The sequence below is a fragment of the Lytechinus variegatus genome, chromosome 3, assembly GCF_018143015.1.
Source record: "Lytechinus variegatus isolate NC3 chromosome 3, Lvar_3.0, whole genome shotgun sequence".
In the NCBI taxonomy this organism is placed as follows: Eukaryota; Metazoa; Echinodermata; class Echinoidea; order Temnopleuroida; family Toxopneustidae; genus Lytechinus; species Lytechinus variegatus.
In genome coordinates this window covers 26,199,195-26,215,994 of record NC_054742.1, presented here as the reverse complement: position 1 = coordinate 26,215,994, position 16,800 = coordinate 26,199,195, and the positions used below count along the sequence as shown (strand labels likewise).

General features: G+C 34.2%; 1 protein-coding gene across 1 annotated transcript; it reads left to right on the top strand.

The window, feature by feature from the left end:
• The first annotated feature begins 355 nt into the window (after positions 1–355).
• LOC121410629 (disintegrin and metalloproteinase domain-containing protein 10-like) lies at positions 356–14,741 on the top strand. The gene is made up of 14 exons (XM_041602846.1): positions 356–485; positions 1,521–1,659; positions 2,411–2,535; positions 2,924–3,174; positions 4,606–4,718; positions 5,328–5,451; positions 7,710–7,893; positions 8,320–8,474; positions 9,326–9,512; positions 10,006–10,165; positions 10,724–10,910; positions 11,975–12,068; positions 12,753–12,976; positions 13,622–14,741. The coding sequence occupies exons 1-14, from the start codon at positions 404–406 to the stop codon at positions 13,874–13,876; spliced, it is 2,280 nt and encodes a 759-aa protein (XP_041458780.1). The 5' UTR covers positions 356–403; the 3' UTR covers positions 13,877–14,741.
• Positions 14,742–16,800: the final 2,059 nt, after the last annotated feature.

The following is a 16,800-nucleotide window of genomic DNA, read 5'->3' as shown; positions in this document are numbered from 1 at the left end:
ACTGAACAAACCCTCCATTGCCCACATCTTGTGAATTGTATATAAAGACGCCCCCTTCCGTGAAAATGATTGTTTGGTTAAAGTCTGAAAGGGTTGGGCATATATCGCGAGAAGAACAGAACACAATTCGATCATAACAAAAGGATTTCATGCATCACCGGTTCCGTAGTTCACCGAGCTCCAATGCATATTGTATGCATAATGAAATGAACAAACCACTATACCATTGTACTACCAGGGCGTATACACTTTCACGCACTGCTTGCTTGTTCCGTTGGACAGTACATGTATATCCCTTCGAATGTAATTTACCATGATGGCTTCGGTGTAGCTAGTAAACTGTTTTGTCCTGCAAAATCATAATACCATATTTTTAGATGTTCAATTGTTTGTAATTACCAATATGGATGCTAAGATCATGCTGAGACGGAGACTCTTCCAATCAACAACATGGATGCTATTCATCATGATTTCGGTAGCAGAAGGTATGTATATAAATTATAATGTACATGTTTGTATATTGCTAGCTGATTATAAAACAGAGTTTTTGAATACTAACTTGATACTTCCCATTTATAGCGTAAGTGGTGGTTGTTAGTTTTCACAAATTGTCATAAGAAGTCTCTAGGAATAAAGTATAAATGGTTTAAATATCATCTAGCCTATGGCAATAAGAAAAAAAAGCCTACATCAACCTGTATAAATGTGCTGTTTTAATTCATTTTCATAATTTCAATAGATCTATATTTTTGTGAATTTAATGATCTTCACTGTTTCAATAATGCAACTCAAATGTTGAACTGTGTTTGAGGTGGATTAAACCATGACCAATTTGCATAAACTATCAAGTCCACCTCAGAAAAATGTTGATTTAAATCCATAAAGAAAAATCAGACAAGCATCTAATGTTTCCTCAAAATTGGATGAGAATAAGAAATTTAGTAAGAAATTCAGTTACACTTATTTTTTCACAAAGTAGTTATATGCACAATTTAGTCACATGCAAATAAGAGAATGAATGATGTCCCTCACCAGATGTATTTCTTTTGTTTTTCATTGTGTGAATTATAAAATATTTCAATTTTTGAACTTGACTGAACCATAAAATGTAATTACACAACATCAGTGAGGAATTAAACTTTGTTTCACTGGACAAAGAGGGGAAAATAAGAATAATTAATATTTCATATTTACTACAAAAAAAGTGAGTGAGGGACTTCATCAGTCTCCTCATTATTTTGCTTACCGATCAGGATGTGCATATAACTATTTTGTGAAATCTACAAATGTCATAACTTTCTTATTTTACATCCAATTTTGATGAATTTTTCAGTGTAAATGCTTGTTGGATTTTTCTTGTTTTATTCAAATAACTTTTTTGGGGTGAAATTGTCCTTTAATGGCCTGTGAATGATAATTTTTAATGAGATCTTTAATAAAATTGCAATTATTGGTTTAAAATTGCTCAATAGTTTACTAGATAGATGGCGCATAATAAATTTTGTGTTTATTATTTATAGCTGTCAAGTTGAATGAGCACATCCTTCATTATGAGGGCTTGAATTATGATACTGCACATGTCAATATACAACATAGGAGAGTGGCTAGATCAACAGACATTCAGCAAAGAGTGGAAATTAAATTCAACGCACATGGAAGGTAATTCATTCAAGTTTGTGTTTTATAATGTGTCTGGTAAGGATCACTTTGTATATTTTCTTAGTTGAAACCAGATGATGGAAAAGGTTATTAGAACTTCCATAATGTTATTTGATGAATTTTGAGATTGAGTTTGGGAAAATTATTGAATATGTATAAATGTATGAGATTTGTAAATTATTTCTTGTATTTTTAAGAAGACTTATGTGGGTAGTGGTATACTGAATAAAATTGACTCCAGGCAAGCTATGTGATGTAAAAGTTGACTATGCATGCTTTGCATAATGTGAACACTTGGGCGATCACCATAATTGTTTATTTACACATTCATGTTGTCATATTCTAGTATTTTGCACCCCATTTTATTAGATGTTTTACCATTTTATTTAGTGCCAGAATGTACTTCTGCCTTTAGTTGTCCAATGGACATATAACACTTTCATATTAACCTTTGTATTCAACGCAAATATACTGTGAGATAATCCATGAGTAATTAAGAAACAGCAACCCCCCTAAAAAAAAGCATTTGAGGCCAAAGTCCGCTTTGAGGCCACAAAATTTTTCCAAACATTTTCCAATACAGACGATTTATTCTTTCTACATATCAAATATTGAAGATATTATGAAAATAGACTTGTATATACCTGCATGGAACAATACAGGAGGCCAGTTAAGTGTATTGCTATTATAGGTCTATGTTTTTTATTTAATTACTCTTTTTGTTTCTTATGTTTTGTTTTGTTCATTACAGAGATTTTCATTTAAGGTTGAAGAGGGATGTCAGCACTTTTTCAAAGGAGTTCAGAGTTGTGACATCACAAGGGGAGATTCCCATGCCATTTCAAGATGCCCCTATGTACATTGGTGAATTAGTCGGTAGGTGATCATGTTCAATCTCAAACATTTTTTTAATGCATTATTTAAAAAAATTGATTACCTCAAAGTTGTATTTCCCCCCAAATTAATTGTTTATCTGTTGTCATTATGTTTATGGTTGGGAGTATACTTCCAAGATAATTTCTTAAGAATGAATAAAATGATTATTGAAAACACTGTATATTTGTTGGCACTGAGTAAAGGTTTCTAAACATTCATACATTTACTATAAAAAATTGATTGCAATAGTCTGATTTAAGGAAAAAGTTCTGACAATAAGTTTGTTTTGTTCGGCATGAGAATAGAGATCTACGTCTATTAAGACAAATATTTTCATGGTATTGATCACTTATTCTGTATATGTAATTTATGTGTATTTTTTTTATAGATGAAATTGATACGTATTGTCATGGGACTGTCAGAGAAGGGAAATTTGAAGGGCGTATCCAAATTCCTCAATCCCAAGAGTATTATTCGGTGGAGCCATCAAGTCGGTACTTGGAAGGTGCTGACTTTCATTCCGTCATATATAAAGATGAAGATGTTGTCCAAGCAGAGACAAAAGATGATGGTCTGGGCAGTTGTGGAGTAAAAGGAGAAATAAAGAAAAGAATGGATGAAAAACTCAAGAACTTGAGAGTGAGTGTTATATTCTTGTTCTTGTTAAATATGATAATTCTGTTATTTTGTTATGATGTTTGAGGTATTGGTTCCATTATAACCATATTTCGTTAGGATTCATTGTCAATTGCATGGGTGTATTATTTTCTTTATCCACTTGATGTTAAAATAAATCTTGTAATGATTTGAATCTCCCTTCCTCTTAATAGTAATTCAATTTGACATTTGGATTCATTTTCTTTATGTATAGAAACATGAAGAGACTGTACTTAAGGAATCTGTTTCTATCAATGAATTAATGATTTATAATACAGTAGTGAACATAGTATTTTTTCAATATATAATATTATTTCTTTCAAATATTATGCAGATCTACTCTCCCTGGCCCATATTTTCTTACCATTCCACTGTGTCAAATCAATATGCTATGGATTTGGTATTCATATCAATTTGTTTGCGCTCCTTTTTTGCAGTGCGTAGCGTGTTAAATTATTTCCCTATGGAGAATAATAGAAAATACGCCGTTTTTGAGGGATTTGCTAAGATATCTCCCAAACGCGTCAACAAGGTGATCTATCAAAACAGAATAGAATAGAGCAGATTCTCACCTTTAACATGATATGATTTTCATTTAATTTTAGTCAAATTAAGTTCTGTCACTTTTGAGGTTTTTGGAACCTTTCTTGATGATTTTGGAAATCCATTTGTACATGAGCCAATGGGCAAGTGCGAGAAACGAAACGTTTGGTGCGACTTCACATTGTTGTAAAAAAAATATATACGTCACAATAGACCCTATAAAAAAAAAACATTTTGCAGAAAATGCTGTAGATTGCGAATACCTAAGAATGATTTTGATTGGATAAAAAAAACCTCTGTCACTTTTCACATTTGCAAAAGCTTTTGCAATAATTGTTCACTATAGTTTGGCGGGTTCAGCCGATGGCATTGTGTGTACACAGTATAGTACACAGTACACACGCATAGCTAGGCAACGCAGCGCGTGTATTCGTACAGCGACGACTTGAGTGTATGTTGGATAGGACCGTACCATTTTTGACCGGGGGGTGTGCCAATGAATGCAAGTGATCAAGAAGAGTTACAAAACTGAAGGGAGTGAGAAAACAAGGAAAGTGACAGGGAAATTTATGAAAACAAGTAATGCGAGGAAAAATGACAAGAAAAGGAGAGAAAGGAGAAGAAGTGAAAACACGCAGCTGAGTGCGCTCGCGATATGTAAGTTGAACACCCCTGCACCGCAATGTAGCAGCCCGCCACTATACACGTAGACTGCCTGCACGATGCGAAGACAGCGGCGCGTATTAGTGACTGTGCGTCAAACGTCCCATTTCTATGCCTTATAAGAGGAGCGTTTTTTGTACACAACAAATTGATATGTCATGTCATGAATTTATTATTAACTCTGTTTTATACAATTTTCTTATTTAGCACTCTGAAGCTGATGTTCATGATGTTCCATATCGCAAGAAAAGACAGACGATTAATGAAGATGAACAAACATGTTCTCTCTTCATTCAAGCTGATCATACATTTTATGAAAGGTGAGGGCTATTCAGGATGCTTTATTTGGTGAATGAGAATTATTGCCACCAAACAAAGGTTTTAGCATTGGTCTATAATATCTAGAATGTTCTCGGTTCAAGTTCTTTTCAATGTAATCACACTTTTCAGGAAAGGCTGTAGTCCTAGATCATTTCTACATGTACCAATTCACCAGAGAGACTCTAAACAGTCAGTGACTTGGTTGTTTGTTTTTAACAGATTACGTATGCTTTCTTTGAATTCAACACAAACAGTCTTCCTCTCCACATAAAAGTGCAAATTAAACAATGAAATGTGGTAATATTCTATACCAAAAATCACTTTCAGATTTATGTGCGATGCGAAATTTATAATGGTTTTTTATTTTCTTCACCTGTGATTAAATGTACCCCTTTTGTTTCATCTGAGAACATTATTTCTGCCACTAATGCCAGTTAATTATTGTTTTGATTGTTAGTTCAAGTACACAGTGAATTCAAATGAGGCCACAGGAAATATAAACAGATTTAATATGCATCATAGTTTTTGTTTTCCTTGAACTTATCAAGTAGAGGTTAAACTGCTTTTAGTGTATTTATTATTTATGCCCTAATGTCTTTCTTTCACAGGCATGGATCTGTTAGTGCAGTTGTCACTCAGATAGGTCAGCATGTTCAAGCAGCCAATGCTATCTATGGTAACACAGACTTTGGTGACTACCGAAACATCTCATTCAGTGTGGAAAGATTAAGGGTAAGCAAGACTACTTTTAAAAACTACTTTTAATCAATCAAGTAGCAGTCAATTCGATAAGATCCATTTGTAATCCTCCAAGACTGCAAACATATATCTTGCATCTCCTTGGGTCTCTGCTCTGAGTTGTGATTGTTTCAGATAAAATTTAAATTGAGATTGATTTTATTAGTACACTTAAGATATATCAGTTGAGATTAATTTTGATGTAGGTTCAGATAAAATTTGATCTATCATAACTCTTTGTGAGATTTCTCTTGTGGGTCCAGTATCTGTCCTCAAGGCATGTCCATGAAGGGTGCCTCACATGAATCCTGAGTGCAGTGTCAGTCTTGGTGCCAATCAAGGACCAGTAGCTGTCCTGGTCCCTTTTAATGACAACCCTTGTAAGAATTATTTGTTTGGTATTTTTTAAGAACTCCTAAATCCTCAATGCTCATTGTGTATTGGTTGTTGATGGTCATACCGGTAATCTATAATCGTGCTACATATGTTTCTGGCAGCTAGTTCTCAATACTGGTAATGCCCCCAATTTCCCTTTGTTAAGAGTTGTCATTCCAATACCTTTGAAAGTAAGCTATAGTAATGATGGTAGGCCTATTGTATGTGGTGTACAGGATCCATAAAATAATGTTAAATGTCTTATCATAAATATCATGCTTTTCAGTGTAGTAATCAGGATGTAATACTTTTTTCAAGTCAGGTGTGGTTGTTTTGAGAGTCAAAGGTTTTTGATATAACAATGTCTACTGGAGGAAATGAGTCAATGTTTTTTTCTTCTGAAATCTTGTCTTTGGTCAGATCATGTACATGTATTATGTCTTTATTGTCTATATGTCACGGTGAACTTGTCACAAGCTGTGCTTATTGAGTTGTTACCTACATTGTATATTGTAACTTTTAGAAATGTATTAATGATTTCACTTTGGAAATAATTTTTGAATTGAATATCTTGAATCATCTCAAGAAATATCAAGAAGTAATTACCTTCTGTACCTACATACTGTATGTGCAGGGGCAGCGCTATTATAGTGTGTGGGGGTGGTTGATCACCCCTTTCATTTTTTAAGTAATGGGAATTAAAAGGAGAAAAGGCAAGAAGATGAAGAAAAGGAAAGAAAGAAAGCTTACAAACAGAGAGATCTTGTTCAAATAACTCTTTTACTCCTAATATTCAATAAATTGAAAAAATGACATATATGTAATCTTAAGGGTGTCTTGCTCCTGGCTATCAAAATACTCTATTGGCACTGCCCCTACAAATATTGTACATTTACATCAATTATTATCAATTATTACCCATATCAGACATCTGAGCTGGTCATTTACAAAACCGTATTGCCCTACATTTACTGAATATCGGGAAGGGTAGGTACATGTATATTGTTTGTATTTTCCTCGGTCTCAATGCGCCTATTTACTTTGCATGCAGAGACGACGCAAAATATACCTTTGTATTTTCCCTGGTCTCACATCCGGGCATTTGAGGATGCGTATAAAGAGATACGCTTCATAAAGATCCGCGCACCAACAATATACGTCATAATAAAGACAACGCTGGATCCGAGCGCTTGCAAGTACGTCATAATGGTAAAGTGCAGAGCCTAGACCGATATTAACATGACACACTAGAACTCTATTTTTAAAAGAAATATCCCCATTATCATGATTTTTGCTCTAGATATCTGATTTGGATGATAATAAAAATATTGACTAGCTCTTCTTTCGGGGAACATCAAATATATTGCCCTTAAATGACCCATATTGCCCTCGTCTAAAGACTCGAGCCAATATGATTCTTTTGCTGGCAATATTTGATGTTCCCCGCAAGGCCAGTCAATATTATATAATTGTATTATCAATATCAATTATTTTTATCCTTTGCAGTATAATTGAGGAGTAGTTGTCTGAAAGCTTGGGTTCCATTCTGTTTGATTGGGATACCTATCATGTGACTCAACCTTTTTGGGCCTGTTTCACAAAACTTGTTTTGATAACAAGCTACTGAAACCATTCAGTTTGATTGGCTAGTAGAAAAGCCGTTATGAGGATTGTGCATGTGACAAGTCTCAAATATGAAATGGGACCCAGATCTATGAAATCATATATTCTTTTTTTCAAGAATTTAAATCATATACTCTATTTGATTATTTTGCATGGAGTGTTTTATTTTATGCTTGATTTGTGCTTGAATTGATATATACATGTAATGAACAATAAATTGATCTGTCTTACCTATACTTGTCATCTTATTTCAGGTATGGACCCCTGAAGATATTGGTAGAACTTCTTACCTATTTGGCAACAACTACATTGGTGTTGAAAAATTTCTGGATTTAGCTTCAACAGGAAACTTCAATGCCTACTGCCTTGCCTATACATTTGCAAATCGTGACTTTGCTAATGGCGTGCTTGGTTTGGCTTGGATCGCATCATCTTCAAGTAAGTTTAGTGGTGTATTGGGATAAAAGCAAGGATGTCAAAGCTGGAGAATGTCTTCTTTTATTATGTTGAACTCGTTATTGAAGCTAATATAACCTTTTATATCAGCCACCTTATGATACATGTTTAAATGAAAAAGAGATGTTTACTATCTTTTGTTTAAAAAGGTGTACAAAAGGTAACACAATTGATTTTTTTCATATTCACATTCATAATTCTTAATAATCTATTCTAATATGATTATTTATGGAATGTATTTGTTTACAAATTCTTGCATTTTAAATTGCTGTTTTGTTACACATAATAAATACTTTTGTATGTTTTCATTTCTTCATTCAGGATAAAGCAGTAGTGAAATCTGTGATAAGCAATATCTAATAATCTTCATTCAAAAACTTTAAATATGTTTTACTCTTTTTCATTCAGGATTGAGTAATGGAGGTATCTGTGACAAGCAAGCATCTAATGGCCAAACACTAAATACAGGAATAGTAACAACAAACAATTATGAGTCTAATGTCCCTCCTCTTGTCTCACATTTGACCTTTGCTCACGAGATCGGACATAGCTTCGGCTCTCAGGTAAGAATAATTTGGTAAATATTGGAAGGGTCAACAGTGAAAAGCTGATTTTTTTTTTTTTTGGTGATGGCAGCAGTGAAATCATTTGATTGTGACATCTACATACGTACTGTGTACAGTGGTGGACTGTGACCCGGAGGAGACAAAGCATTGGAGGGGTACAGCATCGTTCACAAACAATGCAGTGCCCCTCCATTGTCTCCTCTGGGTCACGGTCCGCCACTGACTGTGTATGTATCCATCACAGCTCTTATTTTGGTGATTCTGCTTAAGTGGAAAATCTGCATGATAGTCCAGCCTGTATAATTACCTTACCCTTTTTCTGATCCTCACCACAACCCTTACCATACATCCATAACCCACCTGTTATTGTTTCAAGTGATGTAGTAATGCAAGATTTTAATCTAATGTGAACTTGCATGGATTGTATATTCAGAATTTGTTAATGTAAAGAATTTAAAAAAGATATCATTACAATCAAGTTATAAAGAGTCTGAGACTGATCTAAGGTGTCAACAATGCCATTCATGAAAAATGTACATTACATTATGATTAATGCAAAAAAAGGTGAATATTAAAAAGTAATGTAAAATACATCATATCATAAGTATACCCCTTATGGAATGAAAATTGTAAATGTTATGTAGGTACCTCGTCCTAACATGTTTGCAACCTGAGTTTTATATAAATGGTAGATAAATAGAAGCAAATGTGATTATCCTTTGTAGTCCAGAAGGTGGTTCTTATGCAAAATTTTAAGTTTGTATATTTGTTGGTATTCATACTTCATATTAAAGAGGTGAGCCAATGGTTGGGTGCATTCACTGTGTTTCCTCTTGTTTTTTTCTTAGCATGACCCTGGTGTCCCTGGTGATGCCTGTGTGCCTGGTGGAGCTCTTGGTAACTACATCATGTTCTCACACTCATCGGCCGGTAACCTTGTCAACAATCAGAGGTTTTCACCCTGCAGTATAACTACCATCTCAAACATTCTATCTACTGTCTTCCTTGGATACAGTAAAACAAACTGCTTCAAATGTGAGTTTCAGTTTGAACTTTTCAGAAAGTATAGTAAACCTGGAATAAGTTAATCTCTTCCCATTCTAATTATGTCTGAGTTAAAGACTCGATCTACTTTGTCTGAGTTAAAATGTAAGTTAACTTTTATCCGATTTGAAGTTTGAAATGGTCTCACATTGTATTTGATCAAGTAGATATGTATTCTCTGAACTTTTGTGAACTCGTCAGAGATTCTTAGACAAGTGTACAGTCCTTCGTTAAAGTTGTATGAAGCGCACATATCATTATGATAATATGCTAAGCTAAGACAGTTCCTTCAGGAACTGAGGAAGTTTCCATTTTGGGAAAAGGTGTCCCCTGGAGAATTGTTTTTCAATTGGAAGACTGACCCTACAGTAAATGTATCATGCCCAAGGGAGTATGTCCGATTGAAACCTCATCCACTAGAGTCGACCTATAGGGGATTCAAATATTCAAGATTTATCATAATCATCATATTGACCTTTGACAGCTCAATCAGACATCACTTTCTGTGGGAATGGAATCACTGAGGAAGGAGAAGAGTGTGACTGTGGGTATGAAGAGGAGTGTACTCATAGCTGCTGTGTGCCACAGAATGCAGATCATACACAACCCAATGCTTGCAGACTAGCAAACCAAGCACAATGCAGGTTGGTAATGTGAAGCATTACAAAGTTGTACAACCTTTAGAATGGAAAGCCGGTGAAACCATCAAGTAGAATATCATATGCCCCTCCTTTCAAAGCAGGTCTTAGAAATATGACAAAAGCTTGTGCATGCCTTATTATTTTTAGATTTTTGGTATGATTGAAAAGGGATAAGTACATGTAGGTAAAGACAAACAATTATGGGGCTGCTGGTTTTTCATATTTTTGATTGATTGGATCAATCACACTCCTGTGGAAGATTAGGCCATTATGAATCATCAAGAATTAACACATTTTTTTACCATCTATAAGATGGGTGATTTTTGTCGTTCTGTGTTAGATTACTTTTTTAACTAGGAACTTAATTTGGGTTTAAAGTTACGAGAAAATGAGCTACATGTAAGTCATTACTGCTTGAAATTGCTTCAACAGTGATTATTATTTGTGCTACGAATCAATTATTAAATGAAAGACATTAACTTCTACCTAGCCATTCCATGTAAGTAAGATGGAAACAATTGACTGACTGACTGATGAGTTTTGATTTTTTCTTTGAAATAGCCCGACTGAGGGAGTGTGCTGTGATTCAAGTACCTGTACTTACAAGGCAAGTAGTGAACAATGTGAACAGAGTGATGAATGTCATGGACCAGCTTTCTGTCCAGGGGACTCCTCGATATGCCCTGTACCAACCCCTGAGGCTGATCTAACTCAGTGTGATAATGGAAGAAAACTCTGTCATAATGGGGTAAGTAATTCAGTTTGGTGCTCAAAGCTGCATGGTGTACACGTAGGTCAGGAACAAGGGGGAAAATCATAAATTGTCAAATCAGATTGATGGTTTGTGTGAACCATACGTGCATCACCAATGTGAGCACCAATCTCTGAGGGAGGGAGAGAGGGATGGAGGAAGGAGGTGGAGCTCTAGAGTGGGAGTTGGTAGGGTACACTTATACCAGTGATTCATTCTCTGTCCAGACATGCCAAGGTAAAAAAAAACAGTGATACCTGAGATTTATGGCTGAGATTTTTGGCAGGTATCTATGACTCGGCACGAGATCACCAGGCACTGTGTATAATGCATATGGGGATAGGTTGTGATATGAGATTTCATGGGTTGGGCCAGAGTCCCTAATGCAGAGTCTTACTTACAGTTGTGCTCGAAACTGAGTGAACCCCACCAAAAAATTGCACTCATTCATGCTGAGTGTTGAATGTAGACAAGGACACCACAATGTTAGGCGAGCCCAGATACACAAACTTTATTCAAGGCATTTTTTCATCACCTGACTTCACAATTAAATATCTGAAACATGACAGAACATGAATGATTTAGATATGTTCATTTTCTGGTTGGGTTCACTAACTTCTGAGCACCACTGTATAAGCAGCATGTCCCCATTTTCATGTGATTAAAACCATTATTCTAAATAGTTAAGATGGGGAAAAAATCTCAGAGAAAGTTTATGGATAAAGTGTTGGTAAGTTTTGAAACAATTCATAAATGTGCTTTCACTATTGTTCCAAGTAACATAAAACATAATATAGAAAATGTTCCTTTTTACTGCTCTCCCCCCCCCCATGAAAAAGGAGTATTGTTGCAAAAGGAGATGCATTTCTCGTGACAAATATCTACATGCATACTTAAAAAACAATTTGTGTGAATGAAGAATAGGAATATGGTTTTCATTAAGATCAGTTACAGTTTTCATACATATTCCAAAACAGAAATTGTTTCAGTATCTCATGAATAGTCAAATGTACCATGTTTCTCTCTTTCTTTTTATTTCTGACACTTGCTTTCTATAACAGGAATGTACGAGGTCTATATGTTTTCTTCAGAATCGTAGAGAATGCCAGTGTACAGATGAGGCTGAGCTATGTGACTTATGCTGCTTAGATGATAGTAAGGCTCTTTGTCAGTGTCATTTTGCGCACATATTCATACTTTCATTGTAATATTAAACTTATAATGGAATCAGGAACATAAATAGGTGGAAATGAAATATAAAAAAGTGAAAAATATTGGTAGAAAGCATACCCAGTTTGATAAAAAAAAGGATAGGAATGAATTACAAATTTGTTACTATTATTTTTTTTTTATTATATCATGCAGGTATTATTTCATGGTAATAAAAATATCATTTGATATGATTGTTTTAAAATAAGATCTGTTTTACGGAGCATGAGTTTACAATGTGTATACTGGTAAGTTCACAGAGAAGAGTAAATCAACAAATGAAACTCATGTACACAGATTACAGGTCAAAATGTTTTTAAACCATCCTCACTCAAAAGGCAAGATAGAATAATATAGTGGATTGTGTCTCTGCCATTTTTGTTTCAAGAATTAACTTCCACTGTAAAAAATGGAAATCCTTTATGTTTATTGTCAGTTTTTTTTTTCATTAACTTATGACTACTAGTCTTTCTATGCAGTAGGGTTTGATTGTTGGAAAGTTTGTAACATCACAGCTCTTAATTATGCCTATATTGATATTATATCTGCGCTATTCAAATTTTATTTAATAATTTTCATCATTCAATTCAGATTCCAACCGTGTCTTTTATCTGTTCTAATCTTTATCAGGAACGAATCTATGTCTAAGTTCATATAGACTAGGTCTACCTCCAGGCCAGGCTGAACCATTGAAGACCGATGCTGGTTCACCATGCGGTGATTACATGGGATATTGTGATGGTTTTCATAACTGTAGAGAGGTTGATGAAGATGGTCCTCTAGCTAGTATCATCAGAAAGATCTTCTACAGTGATGAACCACAACTGACAGATGCGATTAGGGAGTGGCTGACGGTAAGCTCGTTTATCTTTCTCTCAAGTTTAATAGCAGATTTAATCTTGTCAAATGGACATACAAATTCAAAGAATATGTTTTCATTTTCAGTCCTGGATATTTCTGTGGCTTGTCATTACAGTCGTTTCAGTTTGATAGCCTGCGTTAAGTTGAAGTAAATCGAGAGATTATTTGTATTGGGTTTGAACTCATTGTAAGATAGAATGAAACATAATATAAAAAAATCAAGAAATATGTGAAAGATGCGATCTTGAATCTGATGTATTTTGTGAACTTTATATTTCAGATTTCTAAATGAAAAAAAAATCTGACCTATGCTAGCCAATTTTCTTTCATCTATTTTTTTTATGACAATCTAATTCTTAATTACATAAGGTATATACCTACTGATGAAATAATAAAACAAGTGAAGCACTTAGCTTGAATGGTGCCTATATTATTTTCTAAATGAGAATAAAGTTAAAAATGAACATCAACAACAATAATTTTATTCATGAGAAATTTTGTCTTTCATAATGATATATTACTTAGGCAATGAACAAAGTACATGTAATCATACCAATGCTAAGAATAATGGATGTTCAATGCAATAATGGTATTGCTGAGTGATAACCTATAATCTTTCCCAACATTATTCTCTCCAGACCTACTGGTATGTTGTCTTAATCATTGGTATTGCCATCATAATCCTGATGATACTCATCGTGGTGCTGTGTAACCGGGTCATCCCCACTGATAATCCATGGGATCAAGAGGTAGAACGATTTAAGAAACGTTCCAGTGTCTACGTCAAGCTGCAACGTAAGCGTTACCGTGGCAGCATGGCTCCCGGTATGCATCCGCCCCCTATTGAATCGCATCCTGATCACCTAGTAGAGGATAGAGCTACGCCATTCTAGTTCCTTGGTTTGTGCTTTATAGTAGTATATGTGCTTTATAGTATTGATGTGTGTGAACACATGCTGGATAGGAGTTTAAATCAGATATAAGAGTTTTTAGGGCTTGGTATTTTGCTTGCTAACATGAGAAGTGTCCTGTTAAAAATAGTTAAAAAGGGGATACCCTAAGTTTAACCAATGATCTTCATTCAAAAATGCATATTTATTAATATTAAAAAACATTTAAAAAGTTTTGTTATCATGTTACCAAGAAATTATTAAAATATGGTATTAAAGGTATCATTAAATACAAAGCTTCTCTTTAGTCCCAGTTTCAACTGCAAGTAACCATATGGTGTCATTATGGTAACCTTGTGCAATTTCAGCAAAAAAGTGCAAGAGGTATTCCATTTGTGGTGTATAGCATGCAAGCATCATCACATATCGGTACTATTTGTGATGTACATCTTGCACAAATTATTAGTTATACCATTACCAGGGACAAATGTATGCCAAAGTTGAAGGACAAGTCCACCCTAACAAAAAGTTGATTTCAATAAAAAGAGAAAATTCCAACAAGTATAACACTGAAAATTTCATCAAAATCGGTTGTAAAATGTACATCCGATTTTGATGAAATTTTCAGCATTATGCTTGTTAGATGATTAATATCAACATTTTTCTGGGGTGGACTTGACCTTTAATTAACTGTTATATAGTGACTGTTTTTAAGAATAGTCCCAATAGAATTTCAGTGGAAAGTAACAGATTTTTAGATGATATATAAGGAATTGGGTGGGATGGTTTAAGTATGAAATTTGTGAGATTTGACAATCTAGTACAAATATAGTCAAATGGTTTCTTGATTTTTTTTATTAGGTTTCGGCTTCTTTGTGAAAACTGTCAACATAATTGTCCTTAGAATTATATTTTGGTCATATATCACTATTTAAAAAATGAAGTAAAGAAATATTTCACCTCCTTCATTTAAAGAGAAATTCCAGTAGTTGCAGTAAACACTGATTTCATGAGAGTCTGTAAACAAGGCTTAATTGTCAGTATATCATCGAGGATCTAGATCTGGTACAGTGACATTAACTGAACTTTGTGAAATCTTGAAATCTATGCTGAAAAATGTTCACACCGAAGATCCCCAACACAGATATGCGCATGTGGGACAATGTATAATTATTGCTTAGAGCGTTGGGCCCGACGCCCTACCCGAATCCTGTGCTTATTTGCTGATTTCTCAGCAATTACACAATTTCTTCCAGAATCCTTTGGCACATGCATTTTATTTATACAAACAGACACTTTGGTGGTCATTTCATTGGATTCTTGCGAACTCATTTAGATGTCGTTACCAAAACTAGCATTTACGTTTAATGTGGAAGAATTTGAGATATTTCACTCGAGAATACAGATGCAGTATTCAAGGCTAAATGTGGACATTTTGATTTATTTATTGATTCAATTTTGCAACAGCCAAAGATGATATTAATGTGGAATATCATTCTTTTTTCATCAGATATATGAAAACTGTATGGTCAGTATTAGTTTAGAAGGGCTTTCCAAATATGTTATCAACACAGTGCTATTAACGATTATTATAGAGTACACCGGCATTGTGATAAGATGTTAGTATTTTAAGAGCTGAATTTATATGGGCTCTTTTTTATATAAAGTACTTAATTGCTATGCTACTTCCATTCTGGGACACATGGTTTTGTTATACTTTTTTTTAAAACTGAAATGTATATATACTTTTTCTAATATTTATTGGTTCAAACTCGTGTACTGCCAGTAAAATAAAACAAGGAATATGGCTAGTAACGGTAAATGTAAAACTTGACACAAGAAGAACAAAAATGAAATCAATATTATTTTTTGGGTGACGAACATAATGTAAATATCAGGTTGTGTACAAAATGACCCCTACAATGTACAGCTAACATTGACAGCTGATGAAATAACGTAGTGCCTTTGCAAATATCTTTCTGCATATTATTATACTGAAGATCTCAATTTAAATAATCATATGTATCTTTCAAGCAGATGGTAGATGAATATGACCCCAAAATGACATTAATAGTATGAATGGATATATTTTTCTTGTGGTTATTTCATGTATTCTTATGCAGCGCAACATAAATTTGCCTTGTGGACTTAGCTTATAAGCCCAGTTGTTTAATTTTGGCATTTGCATTTGAAGAAAATGAAGGGTGTACAGGGTATGTGACTAGGCACCATGAAACCCATCTGAGAGTGATCCTTAGTTTTAGAATGTTGTATAACTTGCTACCATTGGATGATCTTGTCCAACTTTAAAAAGAATGTTCACTGCCATAGAATATTGATGAATAAGGGATTATCGTTGGTTTATTGAAACACTCTTACCCCCCCCCACCCCACCCTATTGTGAGAAGGGGACAGAGAGAGGATTAGAAATTCAATGTTTTCACAGGAGTCTTCAAATTTCCACCTAAGTTGGCACATTGTTACAAACAAGAACCAACACAATTGCATACACAGTTCTTGAGTTAGGGAAGCTCAAAGTGGGGGGGGGATAATATTTTGGATTTCAAGAAAAACAATTGCAATGCAATGCAATCTAAGAGACAAAATTGGGTCTAATTAAAACTGTCAAAAATATCACCCTGGGTTTGATCGCTTCATATATTTTTTACAATATTGGAAAAATTATACTTTTTTTCATGAGATACTTAAGACTGAAATTTGACCATTCTGATCAAAACCATATGACCTAAAAACTGAAAATCACTCCTTACAGATTTTGTGGTGCCTTTTCACACATTTTTATACAGAAGTTCATGTGATTTTGGACTTTTGTGTGCCTTTAATATTTCAATTTTAATGAATTGATAAAATATAATTGATTACTGGTAATATTGTGTGTCAAATAGTCGTGTTTTACAAATGGATTT